Genomic DNA, 25,396 nt, shown 5'->3' with positions numbered 1-25,396 from the left:
ATGAAATTATTTTACTAAAATGTAATTATTTTTGCTGACATGTACTTATTTTTGTTGATTTTCTAATTTATTTTTTTTTCTTAAAGTTACTATTTTTTATTGAACTAAAATTACTTTTACTGAGCTAAACTTATACTATTTACTAAACGGAAAACTAAAATTATGTTGCTGAATATTATATTTCTTTTTTAAGGTGAAGTGAACAAAACCTAATTCTACTTTGGGAAAAGAATTGATGATAGTTTGACAGTATCATAGGTAGTGTAGTTGGCTGTTGATCGCTACTTTGGGTTTTTCCTACTAAGGGCTTGTTCACATTTACTGAACTAAGCTGTACTGATTAGAGTTAAACTAAATAAAACTGAAATGAATATTTTATAAGAAGAGGAAATTAAAAGCTAAATTGAACTGATTGGAGCTGAACTTAAATTAAGCTGATGTGAACATGCCCTAATAACCCTCATTTCCTCAGTGCTCTAATTAGCTCTACTTTGTAAATAACTCTATTCTCAATGATGACGTAAAACTGGTGTCAAAATAAAAATAAAAATAAAAATAAAAATAAAAATGATGAAGCAAAACTAACAAAAAGAATGTTGAGATTTTGAAGTTATAAAACTACCAATACTATCATTGAAAGTTTAAGTGACACCGTTGGAATAAAAGGATTAGTTAAGTAAGCACGTCATGTGGATTGTGGAACACATTCATAAAACTCACTTTGCCATTCTAGAATTAGCAAGAGAATGCTTTACGAATTGCAGGAACTAAAGGTCTATTCTCACTGACTGAACTCAGCTAAATTGAATTGAACTAAATTGAATATTTTATAAGAGAAGGAAATTAGGAGCTGAACTAAACTGAAAAAAAACATATGAGAACAGACCCTAAGTTGTGGGCTCGTGGCAATAGTTTCTGCAATACTTGGTAGTTCCTACATTAATTCTCTTTCCCTGTATTTTTTTAAAAAAGAAGGATCCTTAATTCTTTCCAAGTTCGATGTCCTCCGTCGTTGTCCACGAGTAGCAATTTTACCATGCATGGTTTAGCAAGAAGCTATATCAACAAGCACATGTTACTCGGTGCATCAATCGTAACAAAAGCCACCCCAGACGGTCCAGGTGCCTATTCTGCGGTATACTCTGGTTAAAATTCTTGTATTTCAGCTATACATTATGCATTCATTTACTCTGAAAAAACAAGAATTATGATGAACCAAGAGTACAGATTATAAAATACACGAAAATTTTTACTATCAGGAAGGGGAACTCAGGGAGCCAGAATTTCATACTACGAAAATCAAGGGTAAAAAAAAAAAAAAAAAACACTACAATATTAATTGGAAGACTTCAGGAGAACAGTACAAAGCTTACAAACGCTCTTCAATAGGAAGCTAAAATTGTAAATAGTAATGACAGGTTAAGTGCAGTATTTAAACTGCTATTTTTTGGGGGATGGTACATTTACGGCAAATATAGCATTTAACCCAGAAGTAACAATTTCCTAGTAGCTTCAGAGGTTTTTGATCTCGCATCTCCTTGAAATTCAACATCCAGCAGCATATCCTCCCGTGGTATACAGAGGTCATGAGCTGCAAATTTGCCTTAGCCTGGAGAATCTTCCCACTGTCATGGCTTGTGAAGCTTGAAACCGAACACCCTTTGAGTATAGCTCTGACTAGGTTTTTGAGGCTTAAGATGTGGGTATGTCATCAAAAAGAGGTGAGGAAAGGTCGTTCCAAAATATGCTCCATCAACATCTACAACCCGTTAATGAAAACGTATAGAAGGATGAACTCATGTGCAAATAATTTGTAGATTACTCAAACCACTACAGAGGCACATTTGAAAAAAAAAAAAAAAAACCTTCAGAAAATAATTTGTAGATTACTCAAACCACTACAGAGGCACATTTGAATCGCGCAACAATTTGAAAAAAAAAAAAACCTTCAGAAAATAAGTTGAAGCAATGAGCTAGAATGATCACAATTTTCCATGGCAAAGGAGAAAAATGACGCAACAGTCAATTCAATCTCATTTTCATATACAATCACATCAACACCTAAAACATATTTATCCTTATAGCTAATTAAATTCTACATGCAAAATGGGACAAAAACAGCATTAATAGATGCACATCTACACCCAACAACAGTAAAGCCAAAAAGCAGGCAGGCAAAGCACATACGAGTTTAATACTACTAAATGAAAGCAAAGAATGCCAAATAAAGTGAAGGATACTGCCTTGATACTTGGATCGAGGGTAGTAAATATCTTCACATTTAGGACAGTAGATTTTTACGGTGCTTGATCGAGCAAGATCTGATTGTCCAACTGGAAGGCAAGGTTGTCCACAGCAATAAACCCTTGGACATCTCCCAAAGTCATAATTTTTGTATTTCTCAAGCTGTATGCCCACAGAACACCCTGTTAGTATTATAGCATCCTAGGTATGACATGATGTAACTGGGAAACAATTCTCACCATTGCAGTAATCCCTTTGCTTGTCAATATGTATCGAGCATGGATTAAACCATATAGCATTTCTGCCGCAGATTCAACCAATTCATTCTGTTCTTCAGTAAACATATCACCTGTATAACAAAAACATACATTCCTTGTAAGAACAAACATTAAACTCGGACAGCACCATTACTATATCTGCAACCAGTACACAACGCACAAAAATTATGGCAGTAATTCAGTAAATTTATATTCACCACCAACAGATCCCAGTTACAAGTTGTTCCACGACAGAAATAAGTGCTTGCTGATAGCTAGTATGTAGTTATTTACTCCCTCTGTCCCTACTTGTTTGTCCCGTTTCCTTATATAGTAACAAGTGACTACCATTTACCCAATTGGCATACTCAAAAAAGTGTAAAAGACAAAGATACCCATCAACTTGCAAGATTTTGGTTCAAGCCCTTATATAGTAACAAGCGCCTACCATTTACCCAATTGGCATACTCAAAAAAAGTGTAAAGACAAAGATACCCATCTACTTGCAAAATTTTGGTTCAAGCCCTAATAAAGCACATTTTGCCAATGGAGCAAACAAATAGAGACGGAGAGAGTAAAGTGCAAGATTCCCTTACAACACTATTCACAATGAATGTTTGCACCCATAGAATTTGTCAATAAAAAAAAGATACAAGTGCTTGCTCGTTCCTTCGAATATGTACAGAGTAATGTTCCAGTACAGTATCAAATACCATGAATGCTTGCACATAAAAAGCTTGTTCATTAGTCAAGAGAGAAAAACTCAATTGAGCAAGAAAAAACATTCTTCACTTGACCCAAAAAATATCAGGAAATGGGGCAAACAAAGGGAAGAGGCTTCTTACGTTGAACTATATGGATCACCAAACACTCACTCAAATTAATAAAGAGCACTAGTATAATTCACAGGTCTGAAGTTAAATATACAAGCAATACTAATTTATTGCTGGCTAAGCATGTAGACTCAGCATAAGCCCTATAGTCCATAAAATAACTCAGTGGTCAGTATTACTAAGAAAAATATTTATAATCTCTAAACAAGTAACTAATGCAGAGTGTAAAACTTAGAGCTCACCATGTGAAGATTCCACATCAAGTATCAGATCTAGAGCATAGTCATAGTATGGAACTTGACTGCTTAACCCACACAAGTTAAAATCATCTTGGATGTAATCATCATCAACTTCACAAAAAAACTCATTTCCTCGCAAGTTGCAAAACCATGAGATCCAAGAAGTGTCATCGCCATCAGACCCACTAACATCAGACTCTTCACTATCTGTTTCAGATTCGTCTGCAAGTCAAGAGGTAAAAACATCAAGAGGGCAAACCCAAAAAAAAAGAGGAAAGTCAGAAAACAAAGATAAGGTAAAAAAAAAGCCAAAAAAATGTTAATTGTGCATTTAGCGTTTCTACCATAGTCAAATTAACACTTCATATTTGTGTCAGTGGAGGAGATGTTGAAAATGGAGAAAAAATAGAGTTTGAGAAGCCTGATTCAAAACCAAACTAACACAAATATAAAGACCTTCCAATATTGTTAAAATTCTTCCCTCTGTAAGGAAATAGTAGTCACGTACTCACGTAGTTTCTACCCTTCAAAATTAGTATGACATTCTTTTACAGTCTCTTATGTAATAGTTGAGTTTATACTATCATCACCCCACACAAATTTAAGCAAACCTTTACTATATTAAAAAAGGTGAAAGATTGTTTCTGAACAGCTTAACCACTATTTCCTAAAATATTATGTGAATATTAATTTTTGAAACAAGGGAGTATTCCTAAAAGTGAAAAGGAAAAAACTACTAACACCACTTTATCATTATGAGCAATTAGTTTTGCAACTACAAATGACAAAACAATCCACCTGTAAAATACTTGCACATAAACTGAAGCTGAATGAATCAGCTAACCAGACCCACATCATCGATAAATATTACAGTGTTTGTCAGAAAAGTTTTACTAGATACAAGATAACTCAAATTACTGCATTGAAGTGCTCATTCCTTCCACCTCAAACATTAGTCCAAACTCTCATGTATCCAAATTCCATGGCCAATCAAAGGCCCTACCTAATACTCTGATAAGCCTGATAAAATATGAAGCTAATTCAATGTTAGATCAAGAACATATAAATATAGCCTGTCTTAACCCAAAATCCACACCTCTACAAGTCCATATAATGGAGGGGAAACAGTCTAGTAAAGATCAGATAGTGATTAAACCGCAACATAGGTTTATCTGGAATATGTACCTACAAATAAGTCATTCAGTCCAATACACACATGTTATTACGCTAAATAATCTAGGAAAGCTATACAAGACCATATCTCTCAAGTCCCTACTTTGGAGGTGAAATAGTCTAGGAAAAAAGTCACAAGACTAAAATCAATATCAAAGACAGCCCAAAATTTTATGAATACAATATAGAGAATTTCTTGTTCAAAGACGAGTTATCAGTCCTCATCCTCTTCCTCACGAAACACTATTTCCTTTGCCTCATGCAGCTTCTTAGCGCTTATTCCTCCCTTCCCATACCTCACATAACAACCTTTCCTTTTCATGCGGCTCGAAAACTCGCGAAGAAGCCAGGAATTCTGTTTTATACTTACCATCCAAAATATTTCCAAGGACCCTAATAATTTTTGTGTCCATTAACACCTGCTTGTACCAAATTTGAAGCACCCTCTATTTAATACCTCATATAACTCATTTTATTCAAACCCCTTTGACAAGGCACACAATAGTCAATTTTATCCCTTCCATTAAATATCTGCAATTCGATTAAAAAAAACAAACTTTCCCCCATTTCATGTAAAATAAATAAATTCATGAGCTTATACATGATGCAGGACAATCTAATATAGAAACATGTCACTCAAAATAATCTTAATGAATCCTTTCCAAACAAAAAAGTGACCCAACCCGAAATACTCGACCGCAAATCAGATCAAAGTAGATTCATTCAACTCAAAATACACCACCATATACCAAAAACACTAAACACCATTAATCAAAATTCTCAAAATGCAGCATTTTTTTTCTATAAAAACACAGTAAAACAACAAAATCAGCTGAAAACAATCACAAATCACAACATTCCAAAAATAGAAAATTTAAAAATCCAAGAGAGAGAAAGCTGAACATACCATCGGAGCAACGATTCTTAGAGAGAGGAACAGCGCGAGAATCTCTCTGATCAGACGGCTGTTTACCACCACCACCAGTAGTACTGATAATCGACTGTGCCGACAATCTATCCTTATCTTTACCATTCAATCCTTTCGAAGTTGAAGGCGACGATCTCTCCAAGTGTTTATCCAACGCATCATTGATCCTTTTCCGATCCACCGCACCCATCTCCGCCTTCGATCCTCGATCCTTATACATCTCTTTCTCTCTCCTCCCAAACTTCTTCACACAAACTTCAATCAATCAATCAATCAAACAAACAATCAATCACTCACTCACTCAATCAATCACAGTTATTTGAAGAATCGGGTATCTACAAGCAGCAGTTCTTCAAGCTTAACCCTAAATAAACATTAATTTTTTTTTTTAAAAAGCTAGTGATACACACAGAAAATGGTGGAATGAAGATAGAAATTGGAACCCTAGAATTGAGAAATTGGGGATTTGAAAATAGGGTTGTTGGTGAAATGCGAAACCAAACGAATCGAAAGAGAGTGAATCGGCGAGAGGAAGAGGAGAGAGAAAGGGGGGAGAAATTAGGGTTTAGGAGAGAGAAAGGAGAATGGGGAGCTTAGCCATCTCTCTCCTCTGTTTCGCTTCTCTCGTGTTCTATTTTTTTTTTTTTTTTTTTTTTTGGGGGAAAAAGGTGGGGAGAAGATATTTTATTTTCGTTCTTCTACTTTGATTTGCCTGTTTCGTTTGGGCGTTTGTTAGATGGTTTTGTTTTTGGTTGGATTCAAATATGAAAGGGGATGCTAGAAACTCGTCATAGTGGCCTGAAATCGTGGTTCTAACCGTTTGTTTTGGCCAATGTCCAATGAGCACATATTTGAAAAGCATGGACCCACAGGCCACAACCTTGTTTTATAGGTCGGAAATACTGTTAATGTTTGTTTGGCTAACATAAAATTTACGGTAGGTGTATAGAAAGGTGAAATAGAAATACCGAGTACCGAGAAAAGAAAAATCAAGAGAGTTATTTTGCCGATATGGATATGGCAAGTTTAACACAATATGTATGTAACTAACCAAGTAGTGTTGACTTGGTTTTAGGGAAAAATCTTCAAATTAGGAATAGTTTAATAGGAGTACTACATAGTAGGATTACCTTACCTTTTTTCTCCTACTTTTAAAGTGTCTAGCTTGCTTTCTCAATCCAAGTCAACCATTAATAGGATTCGAATCGACTAGACAATCCTACTTACTCATTGGGAAAAAATAACCGCATAATTAAAGAATTCGAATCGACTAGGCAATCCTACTTGTTCACTAGGAAAAAATAACCGCATAAAATGTAAATTGCCATAATTTAATGATGATGATTAACGAATCTAATTTGAGTTGATTAAACAAACAAGGCAAATTCAGACAACATACAATCTGAAATAGACAAAAAGTAACTTGTTTACTATATCCCAAGAAATATGTAAATAAAAAATTAAGTACCGAGTAATATACAGCTGAAGTGATTAATTTTTATTTACTAGATGTGCTAAGGTAGTTTGTCATAATGTTATCCAGATAGTGACAATAAGAGAGTTTCCAAGCTCAACGAAAGGCAAAACAATTGGCCAGAAGACAAACTATACGACTAGTATTTGAACTGACCAAGTTAGGGGGGACAAAACTGTAAACATAAAACTACAAAGCTTAAACACTTTCCTACAATGTACAAACAGTCCCATGCACTGAGTTGTCGACAGACCAGGCATCTCTGCGACTTGGGCGGCCTAGGCAAGCTTGAGAAGTGCTCTCATAGAAATATAACATTCAATACAGGCCAACTTCGACAACAGTAGGAATTACTCTGATCAATCTTCTTCGAAGTACTTCTCCTCAGCATCGTAATTGGCTTCTTTTGACCAGTGATCATCCAAGGTCTCATCTTCATCTATCTTGGAATAATTAACATGTTCATGATCTTGACCAGATAGGAATTTCTGCTGCATAATGTAAGTAAATTGATCCAACTGCTCCTGCATTTCTGCAGGAGATAACACTGGTCTCTCAATATTCATGGAACTGGCGGTAGCAGTGGCATCGGTTATTCCATTTTGATCATGCACAGGCTGCACCTGCATAAGTTTTAAGGGAAAAACAACAATTAAGTGTCAGGAAAAGGGCATGATTTGTTCTAAGCATGTCAATATTTAAAGCTCTTTGAAGCCCACAAGATATATAATGACTTTGATGCCACACATAAATAAAAGGTAAGCATCTATCATGCCAGAGATACAATCTTCTCTGGGCAATAACTGTGTAGAAGTCAAGGAGGAAATAGACATATGACCGCCATTTCAGTGAATACTTCCTCAAATTAAACAATTTACTTTCAAACAATTTTAGTGTCCAATAGAAGCACAGAGCAGGAGAGAGGATCAAGAAATATCATTTTCAGGAGTACTATCAGCAAAATATTAACAGCTTTCTCTTCTACCCTCCCAGCAACCTTGACTCTGGTAATAACATACCACCATGCCGTACTGACAGTACCATCACTGAACTAATACTGGATCATCATTAATTAAGTAGCTACCTAGAAGCCATCATGAAAATAACCGCTTCTTCTCCACGACAATAATCTGCCCCGGTTGACTAGTTAGTTTCATGCTACCTATTACTGTTCCATTACCTCCACCTAAGATCTATACTGTATATGCATGTGTTTTTTTTTTTTTTTTTTTTTTTTTTTTTTTTTTTTTTTTTTGCAGTAGCAAGAATCAAATTCTTCATGTCCACAGCTTGGTTTTGTAATATGTAGTATGAATTATTAACATCCTTTTTTTTGGTCCCAAGTGCCTTTGTCAGCTTTATGCCTCCAAGCTATTTAAATTGTATAATATGAGCGAGAATAATTGAAAGAAGTACTATGTTAGCAAGTCATTGAATCCAACAGTAACTAATTGTGCAACAAGTTTCGCTGCACTAGGCCTGTAGGTATTCAACTTGGCATATGTAAATGTCGGTACTGATTATTTATTACTTTACAACAAGGTGTTTTTACAAGGGAACCCCAATATACACACACAACATCATCAAAAGGAAACCCCTAAATACACATACAGCATCATCAAAATGATGTATCCCATGCTCTCATTCTTAGAGAAAACTCATAAATAATGTTCATATTGTAGCTTTTGTAACAATTTTGGTGTTCCCTGACCAGACGTACCTATCAACCTAAACGTATGGACAACCATGGCTCTACTAGCCTACTATCTCCTGCCTTGACAATCTTTATATCTAGTGTTACCTACAACTTGGTATACTCAGATACATGAAAAGACCAAGGAATGTAATTTGCTATAACCTATGTTTCAACATACAAGGCACCCATGCTTTTCAATATTTAGCTTAGACGCAAAAAGCCAGCAATAATATTGCACCATACAAAATTCCACAACAAGATAAACATCAATAATGCGGATACTTAACGATTTCTACTTACTATAAAATTTCAAAGAAAATATACTTCAATCAAGCAAAGACAGAAATAACGTTAATTTCAAGCCTATGTTACTCTATCTTTACAGATCCAAATTTAGTACAAATTGAATTTTCCAAATATTAGTACAAATTGAATTTTTTAGCAAAGATGCATTTAACTATCAATAGAGGCAAGATGGAAATAATTAGAAACAATAACATGTAAGTGATAATTTGATTGTGCTAAAGATAAGAGGACAGGCAAGTAGCTGTTGAAAGTTTGGAATTACAGAAAGTCAAATCTTTAATCAAAGAAGACATGTCTCCAGAATACCAGAGAACATAAATACTTTACTTCTGAGGCAATAAAGTTGAACTTAAAATTTGCTAATACAAAGGTAATACAAGTGTTTTAGGCAAAAACCTTTAATTAATCTGTAAAGTACAGGAATATATATAGTCTTACAGCCTTACTAATACAAGAGATTATTATATAACGATAATAGAAGTGTTCAAGAATATCATCACATAGCTCAAACACAAGTAGCCTAACTATTACAAGAGATTACATGCCAAATACCCAAATAATCATATATGACACCTTAACCTGACTACTCAAGACCAAAGTCTAAACCTAATTCCCAATTAAGTGCTTATGTCTGGTCATATAGAAGTAATGAGTTCAACCCATGCAATGTGTGTACTGAACTACTGACTCATTAGAAGCTTACCTGTATGGATGTAGCAGCAGATTTTAACAAGAACAGAGACACAGACCAGCAGTAAATTATAATCATTTTATAATTTTTCATTGTTGATTATTTGTTACTGTCAGTTGACTCAAAGAATTTTATTCTTATAGTTCCTGTTTCTATTACCTTTAAATCCACCTTTCCTTTCATTATTTCATAAGAGCTACTATTAACTCTTACGAGTCTTATCCTTATAGTTCCTGTTTCTATTACCCTTTAAATCCACCTTTTCTCCCATTATCTCATAATAGCTACTGTTAACTTAAACTGAAATTCATCTAAGGTTTGAAAACAACAGAATAACCAGTTCAAGGAGTGAATTACCTCTAAACAGTTCAAGGAGTGAATTACCTCTAAACAGTTCAAGGAGTGAATTACCTCTAAAGGAGTAGGTGCACCATTCGCATGAACATTAATTTTCTTATCCTCCTCGTCCTCCTCTTCTTCTGCTTCATCTTCCTCCTCCTCCTCTTCATCTTCCTCCTCCTCCTCCTCCTCTTCCTCCTCCTCCTCCTCTTCTTCCTTCTCCATTCTGTTTGCTCCTTCATTACCAACCCATTCACTCTCATGAACACCTAACCTCTGCTGCTCACCTCTGATCTTTGTTAGCAAAATAGCTTCCTCTGCTCGTCTCATTAAAGTTTCTGACCACCGCTCCCCAGGCCTGGGCATGCTTCTCCCGTAAGGATCTTGAAACTTACCCACATACTCATGGTGCAAATATGGTTCCCTCTCTCTCATGGCATCCTCAGAAAAGTAATTACCTTCACTCATGAGCTTATCCATGAATGCACTTCTTCTGTTCTTTTTAGTTAATAATTGAACACGTCGTTGCTCTGAAGTTGGGCTGATCTTGCTTCTTAGATGCTTTAAGTGCCAATTAATTTCATAGTCATCTTTTAGGATATCAAACTCTTGAAGTTCTTCAAATGTCAATTGTGGCCCATACCGTTCTACAAAAAAATGAGAAAAAGGCTGCATTACAACCCAGCAATTCTTTTACAGAAAAGTAGGATTATAAGCTAGTTGCAAGACAAATAATCACTACATAAAGTCCGATCAGCATGAATATCCACATCAAATATCCTCCTTTCAAAAAACACTGGTTCTAAGTTCACAAAATCATACTGTAATCAGCTTGGCAACTTGACAACAATATGGCAACAAAAAGTTTGTAACAATTGCACAACTCAAACCATTTTTATCTAGCTCGATTACACCATCCACAACCCAACCACCTCCCCAACAAACAACTCGAAACGTACAAATTGGTACAGCGGATCACTTTTAGATCAGTTTAACAAATCTAGGTAATGAATTGCGTTCATGGACTCATCCCATGTCAACTACCAGAGTACCAGCCATACCAAAAAGCTAGCTAGTAGTACGTAAACTAATGCACCAATATAGTTATAAATCCTCTCAAAGTAGAAATTTTTCCAATTTTTTCACTATGTTCTCTTCAATCTATGAAACTTTTTCGATCAACATTTGTAATTTTAACCTAAAACAATACATTGAATTACACACAAACTCACAAATCCTATATTTATCCCAACAAATACAAAATGTAGTGATCAAATCAACAACTTGAATGCGGCACAATATATTACTGATTTCCAATCACCCATATCAGTAATTAAGATGAAAAACACCTCAAACTCTCAATCAATTGGAATTCCACTAAAAACAAATTCAACCCCACACCCCAGATTTTTTTTTTTTTTAAAAAAAAAAAAAAAAATTCAAGATTAAACAACAATAACATTAAACTCCAAATTAAAATTCAAGCAAACAACAATTTGAAGAAATCAGAGTAATATAGATAAGAGAGAAAATACCTAAGAAAACGGGGACATCGCGGTGAAGGAGGTCGAGAAGGAGGGGTTTACGGAGTGAAGGGGTAGCAGCTTTAGAAAGAAGAGATTGCGGAAAATAGAGATTTTCGAAAGCAGATAATCTGTCAGTTATTTTCTCCATTGCTTCTTTCTTCACCTCTCTTCTTCCTTTCTCTTCTTCCATCTTTCTCTCTACTCTGCTTTCTCTACCGTCTCCAATTGCTGTTGAGTTTATTTTTTGTATGTTTTTTTTTTTTGGTTTTATTCAAGTACGAGTATTCGTTCTTCTCGGCTATTCCATCATTCCATGTCGGTTTGTACAACCTTTACCCGCGTTACGGGTAAGTGGAGCGGTAGATGTGTCAATTCGGATGATCGAATCGAATATGATGAGGTCGGGTTGAGTCAAGTCAATTTTTAAAGTCGAGTCTGATAAATTATTATATTCACATAAGTCCAATTCTTAGTTGAATATTTTTTGGATCGGTTTCGGATCAGGTTGGGTCGAGTGTGATTTTGACACCTCTACGGTTAAGCGAGCAATTATAAGTGTCATTGGGTCGTATGCAAATCATGATCAGACAATAAGTTTAAGTCGCGCAATTAGTATAATATTGTGTCAAGGAGTAGCTAATTGTGACATGTATATATCCAATGTGGCAATGTGTGATATATCCGATCAGAGATAGGTTGTTTACATTATATAGACTCAACCTCAAAGTGCGTGCCACAAGATTGTGTTGTAAGCATTTAATAACGGAGGAAGTAGAAATTTAGAAATGTTGGAGTAGAAGATAAAAAATAAAACTATTGTTACTAAAATGTCAATTTTTCTTCGAAGGTTTTCAGTAAATCGTTAATAATGTAATTTTTTGTTACATAACAAGCTCGACCAACTTTACATTAGCCAAAATTGGCAGGCTGATGAACTGGTAAGCCAAAATTGTCATCAGCTTAGTTACAACTGACATAAACTGCATTGCTGATATACCATTTGGATGTACGCATCAAGATGAAAAAAGAAGAGGAAAAAAACCAATCTAAGATGGGCATTTACCTAAGAAAACTATCTAACTTCAGTCTAAAAATGTGTCATATAATCAAATTGACTTCACGAAGTAGCCGTATGTCCTGTATATTTTTGGAGTTTTGAAACTCCGTTCTCCTTGTCATTGCATATCAGACTGCATTTGCTGATACAGTTCTAGATGGTGAGTAATCTCGTCTGGACAGGAGTTTGCAAGTAGGAGCTCCAAACGGTTGAAGGGTGGAGCAAACTGCAATATGTAGTCTTCACCTGTAATGGCAGAGATACACAAGCATAATGTCAGGGTCACAACTATTATCCAAAGACAAGAAAACTAATAATACCCCCTCCCCCAAGGAAAAAAAAAATTAATATCACAATATTTAGATTTTCACATCCCCACCATACCAATGTAAGCAATGTTGTTTTCATGAAAAACAATTTAAAAGAATGAATATAAAAAATACATTTCTTTTTTTGAAGCATTAGAAATAAAACTTTCAAGATTTATAAAGTAATACTATTTGTTGCATATATCCTTTCTATTTGAGACAGAGTAAATCCCGTATTGAATTCGTGCTTTGAAGAGAGAAGGAAGAATGCCTAATTTTAAAATTTGAGCTCATTTACAACTTCCTCACAAGTCACCCCAAGATAAAAGTCACGTAAGATCTAAAGACAGATAATTCTTCGTAGTCGACATACTGGCATGAAATAAGATACATACCCTCTTTTACAGTTCCATACAGCCAGCACAATACCTCATCAGCAAATGCTAAGCAAACCCCACCCTGTTAAACAACAAAAGACATGAATAGCAATGAAATCAAAACACATACTAGATATAAATTTCCAGGAAAATGCAGAGCAGTTAACAACTTCGAAGGTCAATTGGGACAAAACAAAGGTAATATCTCAATACAGGCTATCGGCATAAAATGTTATTTTAACCTGCCAATAATTCTTCATCTTCACTCTCTGATTTATATCTTTGGTCCTCATTCTCTCTGTGCGAACAAGTCGGCCGGAGTCATCCCTGCACAAGGAGCATTGAAGTGAATACACTGTGCAGTGCAGGATCCAAAGTTTTCTGAATCCAAAGTCAGATCACCAATTTTACAGAAAAAACTCTGTTAGATCATAACAATATTTTCACTTGTCTACAAAATCTCTGCAATTTATGTATTAAACCCTTTCGGAGACTAAATATGCTTGTTCTCATATTTACATCAGTAAGGAGTTACACCATGAAGTGAAATCTTCTAATTTGTAGGTAAACCAAAGGTAATTCGTCAGTTATTACAACTAGGAAGCTACAAGAAAAAAAATAAAAATATGAAACAGGTTTAAGTAATACAAGTGTCTACTCTGAAATTCTGAATTGGTCAGTGCAAGGCCTCCGAGCCTTACAGGATGCAAAGAACTTTTAAAGACACATAAGACAAATTTGTATAGCAGACTTCACAATAGATATAGCATTATAGCCACATAGGAAGCTTAGTTTTGGCAAGTTATTGTAGACAATCACTACACGATCAAAAGTGAATATTCTTAAAGTTTTATCTATACATTTGAAAAATCATGTTCAATCAAAGATGTAAATAAGAATTGCCAAGCATAACAAAAAAAACCCCTAGTCTCTTTACTGCAAAAAGCAGCTGAAAATTTCCAAGGAAATCAGAGCAATCAATTCAACTCACCAAAAGGCATAAAAGAGATGGTTGCAAGAGCCATTTACCTGAAGCCAACAACGATATAGGGAACACCAGCAAGAAATGACTGGATCTGCAATCAGAAGGCAAATTAATATCACACAATGTACTACAAGTAGAAAGGATATACGCAACAAATAGCTAAAGCTAAGATGAAAGGCTCCACAAACCCAGAATTTAAGTAATTTCTCTCTTTCATATCTTTCCTCTGTTCGATAATCCAACTGCAATCAATGGTCAGGTGATTTCTACATAAGAATATATAAACATAGAGAAAGGCTTTGTGAAAATAAACTACATTCACATCTATAATATTAAATATAAAAACAGCAAACCTCTCGGGATGTCTTCAACTCAACATAAAACTTCCTCCCATCATCAGGGGAGTCATAGCAATCCATTTCAGCACCCATTAATATTCGATGAGCACCAAGTTTTGTTTTGATGACAGCACAATACTCAACGTTGGCATCAATATGATGTATACCCTCTCCATCATCCCTTGTAGGATCTTCAGTTGCAAGGGTCTCAAAGCAATAACCCCAATAGCACCTAAACCAAACGGAACAACCGAAACATAACATAAAACTCAAGAGTAAACAGAAACTTTTTTTTTCCCAGTTATTTTGGTTGACCTATACGAAGCACAATATAGTTTTCTTTCTCTTGATTGACAGATGAGAAGAAACGAAATTCACAATAAACAAGAATCAGAATTATCACAGTCATAAAAATTGTCGCCGTTATGCATGAAACAATATCATAATTAGCCTATTTAATACAAGAAACGTCAAGAGCATGCTCATGAGAAGTAGAAGGAACCACTTTAAAATATGTACAATTAGTAGAAATGCTTATACACATTCTTTTTTTGACTTTCTAAAAAATAAGAGAAAACATCTTTTTCCTCATCATCATTCATGTCATTAATGTCTAAGACTGAAGACAGTAACAAGAAATTCTCATCATCCTTATAGCACTGAAGCATCGTTAATGTCCAAGACTAAAGACTCCCACACTCCTAGTAACAAGAAATTATCTAAGGCCTTGAATATCAACAAGGTAGCTTTAACATTGCTGTAACACTAACATTCTATCACAATTGAATAATTAAAATTGCTCTATAGCAGTCACATGTTCACAACTTCACCTCATTTTAATCGCTTCCCGTAACTTCTGGGCATCAATGGGTATCAAAACCCTAAAACATCTTATTTACCAGCAAGTTCTTATATATCAACAACTTGGCAAGAGATGTTATCATGTCAATAACTTCATACCAACTATCAGAGCCGACAAATTAAAATATACTTCATCTGTTTTATTTTACTTGCAACATACCCTTAAAATGCATGCCACAACATGTTGCATATAAATAAACATACTTCCTCTGTTTTTTAAATTGGACCATTTGCATTTTTGTGATGTTGCATGTTAATTGCACCATTTCTAAAATTGACAAGCCTTCATTCACTTTTTGAATGTGTTCACACCAAATACCAATTCTATCCTAGTAAGCATTTGATAATAACCATTGTTACCCCACCTTTTCTCTCTCCCTTCTGTTTGCATCATACTATCACATGGGTAATTTTGGTTCTCTACCTTATATTATTTTTACTACTATTATATTTGAGTCCACACCCAATGGTGCAATTTAAAAAACAGAGAAAGTATTAAAAAAAACCAGAGGAAGTAATAGATTAACCACAAGAGCAGCACGAACTCGTACTCTCTCTCTCTCTCTCTCTCTCTCTCTCTTTCATAGCTCGAAATCCACTCACGAGTCACGATCACCACTATATATCAGAATCCAAGATTTCCAGTTAAATATCAATAGAGAATTGAAATTTATCTTAAATACTTAGCATATCATTTCAACCCCCTTCATGATTTGTAAATCTATGAACAGCATCAATAGAAAGCACTTATTTTATAAAATACAATTCAGATAAAACTTAAAAGACGAAAACAGCAAGAGGGCAAGGTAAGAGGGAAAAAACATTATTTTACATTCTGCGATCCAATTCTGTCTTTGGCCTTTCTGGTAGTTTATGGACATCAAGATAAATAACCCCCTTCCTTTTATGTACTCCCATTTCCCAAGGCTCATTCCTAATATAAGCAGTGGCCAGAATCTGCACAATTGGTGAAAGAAGAGAAACGTTAAGCTTCAAAATGAAACCAAGAATTAATCCAGCTAGACTCTAAGATTAAACATGTGTGAATTATATCCAGTGATCTCCCAAGTCCCAGCTAAAGTTACCCTAGAACAACTTATGCAAAGCACAGTACCTTTACCAACTTTCTCAAGGAATATAAGAAATCACGAACTAAATCATAGTGTAAAATAAAGCAGCACATTATCTTACAAATATTGGAGAAATCACATTTTACCTTATTTAGATTGTTCCGATACGTCTGCACAAGACCAACAAAAAAATTTCAACAGAATCAGAAAGGCAAATGGTTTATGGAAAATTTTCACCGCCATGGAATCCTTCAGAACAAGATAGTTGTACTTACCACAAAATGCATATTCTCTAGAGGAATTCTTTTATGTCTTATGCAAGCAAGAAGATCACCAAAACCCTGAGAGCCCAAATCTGGTTTAAGAACAGTTGGTTAATTTCAGAGCATGATAAGCATAAACCAGTATTGACTATTGAGACACAATACCCCAATGGCCAACGAAAGCCGTTTCTCCCACATTTCGACTGCTATTCTCATCCCTCACCTGCCTCCCCCCCCCCCCCCCCCCCCCCACACCTCCCAGTCTTTCTCTTAATTATCTATAAATAAATTAAGCATTCTAAAATTTTCTTCAATGCATATCTAGGATACCTTTTTTCTCGATGAATGTATCAAAGCCTTCATTCAGATCTGCTCCAACATCTTCACTGATAAGTCGCTTAAAAAGCCTCTAATAACATACATGCAAACAATAGGACAAGAGTTCACGACCTATGGTGCTAAAAAGGCATAGTAGTTGGAACATAATCACATAATTAATCTAGATGGCTTACCAGGCTGCGATCATCAAAGAAGACCTCACCAGTTTCCAGACGACTATAGCAGGCAAATTCAGAAGGCTATTTAATCAAATTGCCACTAAGCTGTATTAGCAAAGAGTAATTAAAGGCAAATGATCATTCACATGACAATCATCAAGCAATCACCAAAGCCAGAAACTGATAGATAATTAGAAATTAATAGCTATATATCCAATAAATTGCACCACACCCCCAATGAAGAAATAAATACTTGGTTTCCAGATAATAACATACCGAAGACAGCACAATCTTCCCAAAGCCTAAAACTCCAGCTGAAACCTAATAACTAGCAATCTAGATATGGTGTACCAGCCAACAACATAATCTAAATTCACCAAGCCAAAACACTACAAAACTCATAATTATACAGAAATTCATGCATCTTAAAACAAGCATCAATTTACCTCTTGGAACTGTATATGTCTTCTTGAAAGTGTTTCCTCACTACTTGTAAACATGAGCTCAGAAACAAAGCGTTCATCTCGTATAGCAGGAGGAAATCTGGGGTTGAACCCATAGTTTTGTCTGGGAGGATATCCAGGACGAGGTAGGATACCAGCACCTCTATCATTTTGCCATCGTCCACGGCCACGACCACGACCACGACCACCTCCACCTCCATCTTGGTGATGGTTATTTCGAATCGGAGGCAAAACTGCAGAATACAAAGCCTTCAACAAACCAGGAAGTAAAGTACAGAAATGAAGAGAGAAATGAAAAGGATAATTATCAAACTCCTAACATCAAGCAGTTACAGGAAACTAGACTCAAAGCTGTGCAGCAACTTTGAAACTATATAGCCAACAGATACAACATGGCAGCAAAGAGGCTTACTTATTATTCACCTCATACTAAACGACATGCTCAGACAAAGTAAACACTCATAAAGAATAAATATAATACACCTTCATTTCCCTGAATTGATATTATTTAATAACAATTACACTACACTAATTCTAATCAATAGTGTTGCAGCTTGAACAATGGGCACAAAGCAAGCTGGAACGAATCACATTCTGCGATACAAGCCCCATTGCAGCTTGATTGTAGATGTCCATAAAAATACAGCCACTATTTGACCTCAATTGCAAATTTTAAATAAAAACAGACACAAATGAATGAAGGATGTATATACCCACATCTAAACATTCATAAGACGACAGTGGGCAAGCATCAAAACCTATAATTGAACTAACATCAGCAATACCCACCTACAAAAAACACTATATTTCCTCAATTTGAAACTACATACACAGTTACACAACAAAAGGGAGATTACCCATATATTAAAGCTCACTACACTATAAACTGCAAGCATTAAAACCTCAAATTTAAACAATAAACACCAACACTCACCAGCCAAAAAAACCAACAATTTTCTCCAAATTGAAACCACAAACAAACAAAAGAGAAATTACCCACATAAAAAAAACCTCACTAACTATAATAAGCAAGCATTAAAACCTAAATTTGAACCAAAATTAGCAACTCCCACCAACAAAAAACCCTTAAATTAATTCAGAATTGAAGAAAAACTCAAAATACCAGGAACAGGGTGAGGGCTTTTAGCTAAAGTTTTGCAATAATCTTCATTATCAGGCCCAAAAAGATCTCGTTCATCATCTAATTCATCATCATCATCATCAGGTTCATCCCCAAATATATCCCTAGCAATAATCCTACTATTGGACACTACTTCTTCTCCACCACCATTTTCTCTCTCCTCACTCGCTGCGCTACTACTCCCACTACCACTTCCACTACCACTGGAAGAAGATCTTGATCTCGAAGACGATGAAGAAGATGAATTTGACGGCGAAGATGAGCGAGACGAGTCGGAAGATGATGAAGGACGAACACCCCCACCACCGCCATCGCCGCCATATTCCTGTTGCTTTGGTTGTTCTTCATCATTGTCTTGGGCGTAATCTTCTTCATTATCATCATCCCCAAATAAGTCTAAGTCTGGTGGAAATTCCATTGAAAGGTGAATTTGAAGGTTCGTAAATCTGGGTTTTTTTTTCTGAGTTTTTGTGTGAGAGATTTTTGGGTTTGAAAAAAAGGGATTTTGTTTGAAATTGTCTAATGGGACTGCAAAAGGGCAGATGTTATTTGAGCCCTAAATTTCTAAAGTGAAGAAACAACATTCCTAATTTGTTAAAGAATAAGGGCAGATTATATTTGAGCCCTAGATTTCTTAATTGAAGAACAACACTCCTAATTTGATAAAGAATAACTCAACAGTAAAAAATTATACGTAGACAATATTGATATATAGAACACATGTGTTTATCTCAACCTTCTATTAATAAAATTGTTACTCATAAACAAAAGTGACGAATGAAATTTTAAATTTTTGCCAGGTAAAAACGACGAATAGTAATTTATAAGGATTTTAATTATTTAATAAAACTAAATTTTATCATTTTTATTTGTTACAAAATTAAAAATTATCTTTAGATATTAGTATTTATATTATTTAAAAAACTACAAATTATATTTTGATATTTAAAAAATATAAATTATCATTTGATGTTAATGGTTTTATGTAAATATCTGATGATAGGATACTTTCATACAAAATTTTAAAACTTATCATCTAAAAAAAATTAAGAGATCACCAAAAAAAAATATTTATATACAAAATGTATATAAAAATTCGTACACCGCACGCCACATAAGCAAAAGTAATATTTTGACCAACGAAAAATTAGATTTATATATTAACTAGTTTTGTGCCCCGTGCGATGCCCGGGTTGTTTATTGAATTGTAAAATAAATTTTTAATCTATATATCAAATTTTAAAATATACTATTGATACAAATTAGTTAGGAATTGATGTGCTCTTGTAACGATTTTGCTATCTAATAGGCATGTAAGGACTAATAATTATGTTGATGGTGGAAAGGTTTAATTTAATACACTAAAAAAAATAAATTAAATGAAATAAATGTTCAAAGCCCGTTGGGTTGGTCCGAACCTAAAACTTTGGGAAAGAGTTGAACATTTCTTTACTCATAACCTGAAGCGGCCTAATTTGAGATGACTCATGATCTGACCCTAATTGATGGGTCTACAAGTAAGAAAATTCTATTATATTGTGAAGTACTCATATTATTTTAGCCGATTAGTACATATTATAAATGGATGTTTTACGCTTTAAACAATATTAGAATTATAATCTAATAATTTTTTTGAATAAAATTATAATTCAATGTGTAAATCTGAAATATTGGTATTTTATCGAAAATAAAACTCTAAACTAACAATTTTATCCTAAAATTCTATCCAAATAGAATTCTAAACTAACTTTTTTTATCTTGTAAAGTCAATTTAAATCTATCCTACGTAACTAACTTTTTTATTTTGTAAAGTCTATTTAAGTCTATCCTACGTGGCGCGACACTTGGCGAAAAATTGGAACGTCAAGTGTCGCTACCTTGTGACCTGGCTAAAAGTTTAGCTTTATATATTAGTTATATGATATGATTTAGAATTTTAATTTTCAGTCGCCATTTAAGAAAAAATTAACAAATGAAATTTGAGAATTGAAAACAAAAAAAATAGTAATTTAAGATTTAAATTATGAAAAAAAAAAACCAAAATTATCTTTTATATTATCTTTAATTTTACATTAGGATTTATATTATTTTAACAAATAATTAGATATTAAAAAATATATTTTGATTTAATGATTTTATATTTATTTCAATTTATAAATTCAAATTCTATATACGTAAAATTTGAATAAGAATAATTTAAAACTTAACAAAATATTTTACCTTAAATTAATGTTAAAATAATAGAATAGAAAATAAAAACAAAAAAATTAAGAAATTACAAAAAAAAATATACAAAATGAAATATTTAAAAATCGTGCATCGCACGGGCTTACATCTAGTTTGTAATGTATTAGGGCTGTTCATCGGTCCAAGAACGCTTTGGACCGAAGACCAGACCGAAAGAACCGGACCTCTTTGGACCGAATTAAGAATTTTTTTTAAAAAAAAATACTAAATTTTTAACTAAATTATGGAAAACACGAAAAAAAAAATAAAAGAAAAATTATTTTTTAACGTCATTTTTACGTCTTTTTTTTTTTTGTATGTTTAGTAAAAAAAAACTTAAAAAGTTAATGTTTTCTAAGCTTATTGAGGATAATTTTAACCATTATTTAAGGTTTCACGCATATTTTTAATTAAAAAATCGGTTCATACCAAGACCGATTTTTATAGGGTTTTGGACCGGACAGGACCGAAGACAGGAAAAATGAATTTCAAGACCCGAAGATCAGACCGATTAATTCGGTCCAGGGTGGTCCAGTCCTTTTTTTGGTCCATACCGATTTATGAACACTCCTAACTATATATAACTAATTACGGATCAATCCATTATAAGTAGGTTAATTTATATTTCGGTGCTATTTTAAAACCTCTTGTTTTTTTTTTAAAAATGCGTTGAATTTAATAATTAGTTAGATTTTTATAGATCAAACTATTTGAATTGAGATAGTTAATTCTTTTCGAGCTAATATGCAATAGAAATTTGGTAGTAATTGTTACACCTGAAAAACGTAATTAAGAACTTGTTTAATCTAATGGTATGCTAAGCAATCATTCTCACAATAGATTACTAAATAAATTTTACAAGTAAAAGATAATCTAAAATGTGCACTAAAAGATGCTCATAAATTATTTTTAGCTCAAAAGTTGTGCTCATTAATATCCCAGAGTTCTCACTAGTGCTAGGCTTTCAACTTATCTTAACGATCTTAATTGCATTATAAAAATCTTTTGGTAACGAAAAGATAGCAACATTAATTAAGCTACTCCTAGCAGCCATCTAAAAACACCATCCAAAGTATTAAAAGAAAATAGTACATACATTATTACCAGAAGACAATAAAACAACACATCAAGCTACTCTTATCGACCATCTAAAAACATCTCCTTGCATAATCCCCTCAAATGTTGTTCATGTTTAGTAGTTAGTAGTAACCAGCTATCCAATCATCGACGGAATGAGGCTCATCAGACTCAATGTTAAACTTGAAACCATAAGTTGCGAGCTCCCTTAGATGACGGTTGTAAGATACGTAACACTTTTGGACTAACCATAGATATGATGGATCGGTTTCGCTTGTTGACAACAACCTCCCTACATCTTCTCTTCCGAATTTATGGGGTGGAGGAGCACCATTACATGCTACCCCTAACACTATTATTGCAAAATGTTGCAACTCTTCATATCGTTCCCCATACCGCTTCCACCAATCAACTGCATCAATTTAAACCACATCATGTAATGCATGTCATCGCAATGTAAGAGTGAAATTTGAACACTTAATGTGATCAGACAAAGATTGTATAAAGAATATACTACTGCCGGATCTTATTCCTTGCAACAAAGGGGTATTATTTAAAATATTCTTTTGTTGCAAGTAATAAGAAGCGGAGGTAGTATATACAGGAAGGTGCATACCTGGAGAGACATTGTGTCTTTCACGCAAACCAATTTTGAAATCTCCACGGGCAAATTCATATAGATGCAGCTGTTTCATAATAGTTTCTTGGGTTTGTGCATCATCCACAATTTTGTGTATAGTGTCCCTAATCCCACCCTCAACTTCTTCATCATCAACAACAAAATTATTACTGTAATAAAGCTTTGGATTCAGAAAGTGACCTGCTGCATGAAGTGGGGAGTGCAACATATTGTTCCAAATCTCGTCTATTATATCCCAAAAAGGCATATACATGTTAGATTTCTTAATATCACCCCTAATTTTTTCCTTCATTTCATCCATTCTTTCATAGATATTACCCATTTGAGGGTTATCAATATCAATGTTTCCATCATTGATTAAGCAAAGCAGGTTAACTATAGGCTTGCTTCCTTTGACAGCAAGACCGACTCGAGTCCAGAATGTTCTGTCCCTTAGCACTAGCTCCTCGACCCTCATACCTCCCAATGATGATCCAAAGCATGAGTTTTTCCATTCTTGTGATGTTAGCATGTTCTCAAGATGTTTTCTCCAAACCAGCATATTCTCAAGTGTCAGAAAGGGTGTGGCTTCCTTAATTTTACTCGACTTCACAAGGTTCGAGTTCTGATCAAGTTCTCCATTACTAGCCTGCCTTAAGAGGTCCAATATACAAGGATCACTGTAAATAAGCCTTGTTACCATCTTGGCTTGCTCGATGGTTTGCCTCACCCAGGCTATCGCCGAGGCTACCCTCTCTAGCATCAGAGTCACGCAATATGTGGCGCTGATGGACCAGAACATCCAAGGGTATTTCTCCTGAAGTCTTTCTCCAACCGCGTCTAGCCATGGTGACGCGGTGTAGGATATAACTTGGAGCACATACTCCGGCCTCAAACCAAGTTCTGATTCTGAAAAAATACTCTCAATAACTGACAGCATCGCCTCAGCATCATTAACAGCAAAACTCACATCAATTGATTTCAGATAAACCACCCCAAGTGGAGAATCGACGATTACATTTAGATAGGTTCGCCCTGTCATCTCCTCAGTCCACACATCTAGGACTAAACTACATCTTACAATATACCAGTAGTAACTTGTACTTTGCACCCATTTTCGTAACGAGGAGTACTCTTCGAACAGGATATCAACCTCGTCTCTGACAGTAGCTACATCAGACTGATGCAGAGGTCCTCTGCCACCATCATTAACCAACTCTTGAAAACTTTCTGTTACAACATTACGATTAAGGTTGTCTTCAAAGAGTTGTAGTGTGCGTTGACATTCAGGCGGTGCCATACTGCAGGAGCTGATACTAGAATTAACAGCAGGAAATGGTCTTTCAATCTGCTGCTGCTGCAGTATAAATGATAAGAAAGATTTGATCAAAGATTCTGAATCATCCTGGCACAGAACACCACTTACAGCAGGATTTTGCTGCTGTTTTGCCTGTTTGTAGTTGTCATCGTTGATATCCAGCATTTTCCCTTTGCCTTTTTCACTAGGTGAATAGGCTCTCTTCCGAGAAGGCTCATACGACGACTGTTTGGCTTCGCCATGATCATCCCTACTGTCCATATTTAGTTGTTTTGGTACCTAAGGCAATACATAACAATTAGTTAAAGAGTGTGTGTACTGAAAGTTCATAGAAGAAAGCAGCAACTTATAAGAGCCAACTTATAGTATGCAAGTTAAGAGTTCAACTTATGTCAAAAATACAACATACAGATTGTCAGATTGTAAATAGGATATAACAGCAGCTTTTAGAACCTTTTTAGAATAATGAATGTTAGAAATTTATATGCATATTTTATAAAAACGGGAAATATTAACACAGGGTAATAATGATATTAACCTTTTATGAAATTATGATGTGTAATAATGATATTTATGATACAATACTTGTTTTCAAGTAGTGTAAGAAAATAGAAATATTTTGTATTACAAACATGTTTTACTTGTTATTGTTTGCTTATAACTATAATAGACAGACTTTTTTGTTAGAAAAGAATGCTAGGCATAACAAACCCAACCACCAACCTTCGATTAAAAAATGTTTGTACTCAATGGTGGTCTTAAACTAGAAGGTATAGAGAGTTAATTTTTGAACTTTAATAACTTGTAATAGATATCTAACTACTAACAAATAATATAACCGGAACGATTTTTGAACTTTAATAACTTGTAATAGACATATAACTAATAACAAATAACATAATCGGAACAAAGTTAAGTTTAAAGCAATGAAATCAATCAAACCCACTTAACTCTTGTAAAAGCTTGTTACATACAATCAAACTATGATAGTTAAATAATTAAACACCGTAAGGAAATAATATGCGAGTTTGATCTACAGATTAAATTTACACAAACTTATATGAGTCAATAGATACAAACAACATATTA

General features: G+C 34.4%; 4 protein-coding genes across 5 annotated transcripts in view; all 4 read right to left on the bottom strand.

The window, feature by feature from the left end:
• LOC145593554 (pentatricopeptide repeat-containing protein At4g17616-like) overlaps positions 1-25,396 on the bottom strand; it is a 113,077-nt gene that overhangs the window by 56,996 nt on the left and 30,685 nt on the right. The gene's annotated exons all lie outside the window — the stretch shown is intronic.
• LOC145593530 (casein kinase II subunit beta-1-like) lies at positions 1,212-6,343 on the bottom strand. Its single transcript, XM_081649787.1, has 5 exons — positions 5,654-6,343; positions 3,577-3,795; positions 2,484-2,593; positions 2,241-2,406; positions 1,212-1,759 (listed from the first exon to the last, which is right to left on the bottom strand). The coding sequence occupies exons 1-5, from the start codon at positions 5,892-5,894 to the stop codon at positions 1,629-1,631; spliced, it is 867 nt and encodes a 288-aa protein (XP_081505913.1). The 5' UTR covers positions 5,895-6,343; the 3' UTR covers positions 1,212-1,628.
• Positions 7,110-11,935, bottom strand: LOC145593520 (uncharacterized). The gene is made up of 3 exons (XM_081649778.1): positions 11,716-11,935; positions 10,253-10,827; positions 7,110-7,771 (listed from the first exon to the last, which is right to left on the bottom strand). Exons 1-3 carry the CDS (start codon positions 11,894-11,896, stop codon positions 7,508-7,510), a joined length of 1,020 nt encoding a protein of 339 aa, XP_081505904.1. The 5' UTR covers positions 11,897-11,935; the 3' UTR covers positions 7,110-7,507.
• Positions 12,501-19,722, bottom strand: LOC145593505 (NAD-capped RNA hydrolase DXO1-like). Of its 2 annotated transcripts, none has more exons than XM_081649761.1 (13): positions 19,050-19,722; positions 17,909-18,159; positions 17,478-17,543; positions 17,296-17,374; positions 16,978-17,057; positions 16,849-16,872; positions 16,465-16,589; positions 14,787-15,003; positions 14,622-14,675; positions 14,478-14,524; positions 13,691-13,829; positions 13,467-13,530; positions 12,501-13,009 (listed from the first exon to the last, which is right to left on the bottom strand). In XM_081649761.1, the coding sequence occupies exons 1-13, from the start codon at positions 19,483-19,485 to the stop codon at positions 12,882-12,884; spliced, it is 1,710 nt and encodes a 569-aa protein (XP_081505887.1). In that variant the 5' UTR covers positions 19,486-19,722; the 3' UTR covers positions 12,501-12,881. The 2 variants fall into 2 exon arrangements, with proteins under 2 accessions (XP_081505887.1, XP_081505893.1); XM_081649767.1 differs by having other exon boundaries at positions 13,691-13,775.

This window comes from Chenopodium album, chromosome 2 (genome assembly GCF_948465745.1).
Source record: "Chenopodium album chromosome 2, dcCheAlbu1.1, whole genome shotgun sequence".
NCBI lineage: Eukaryota > Viridiplantae > Streptophyta > Magnoliopsida > Caryophyllales > Amaranthaceae > Chenopodium > Chenopodium album.
The sequence above is the reverse complement of the archived record's forward strand: the minus strand, read 5'-3'. Positions and strand labels throughout refer to the sequence as shown.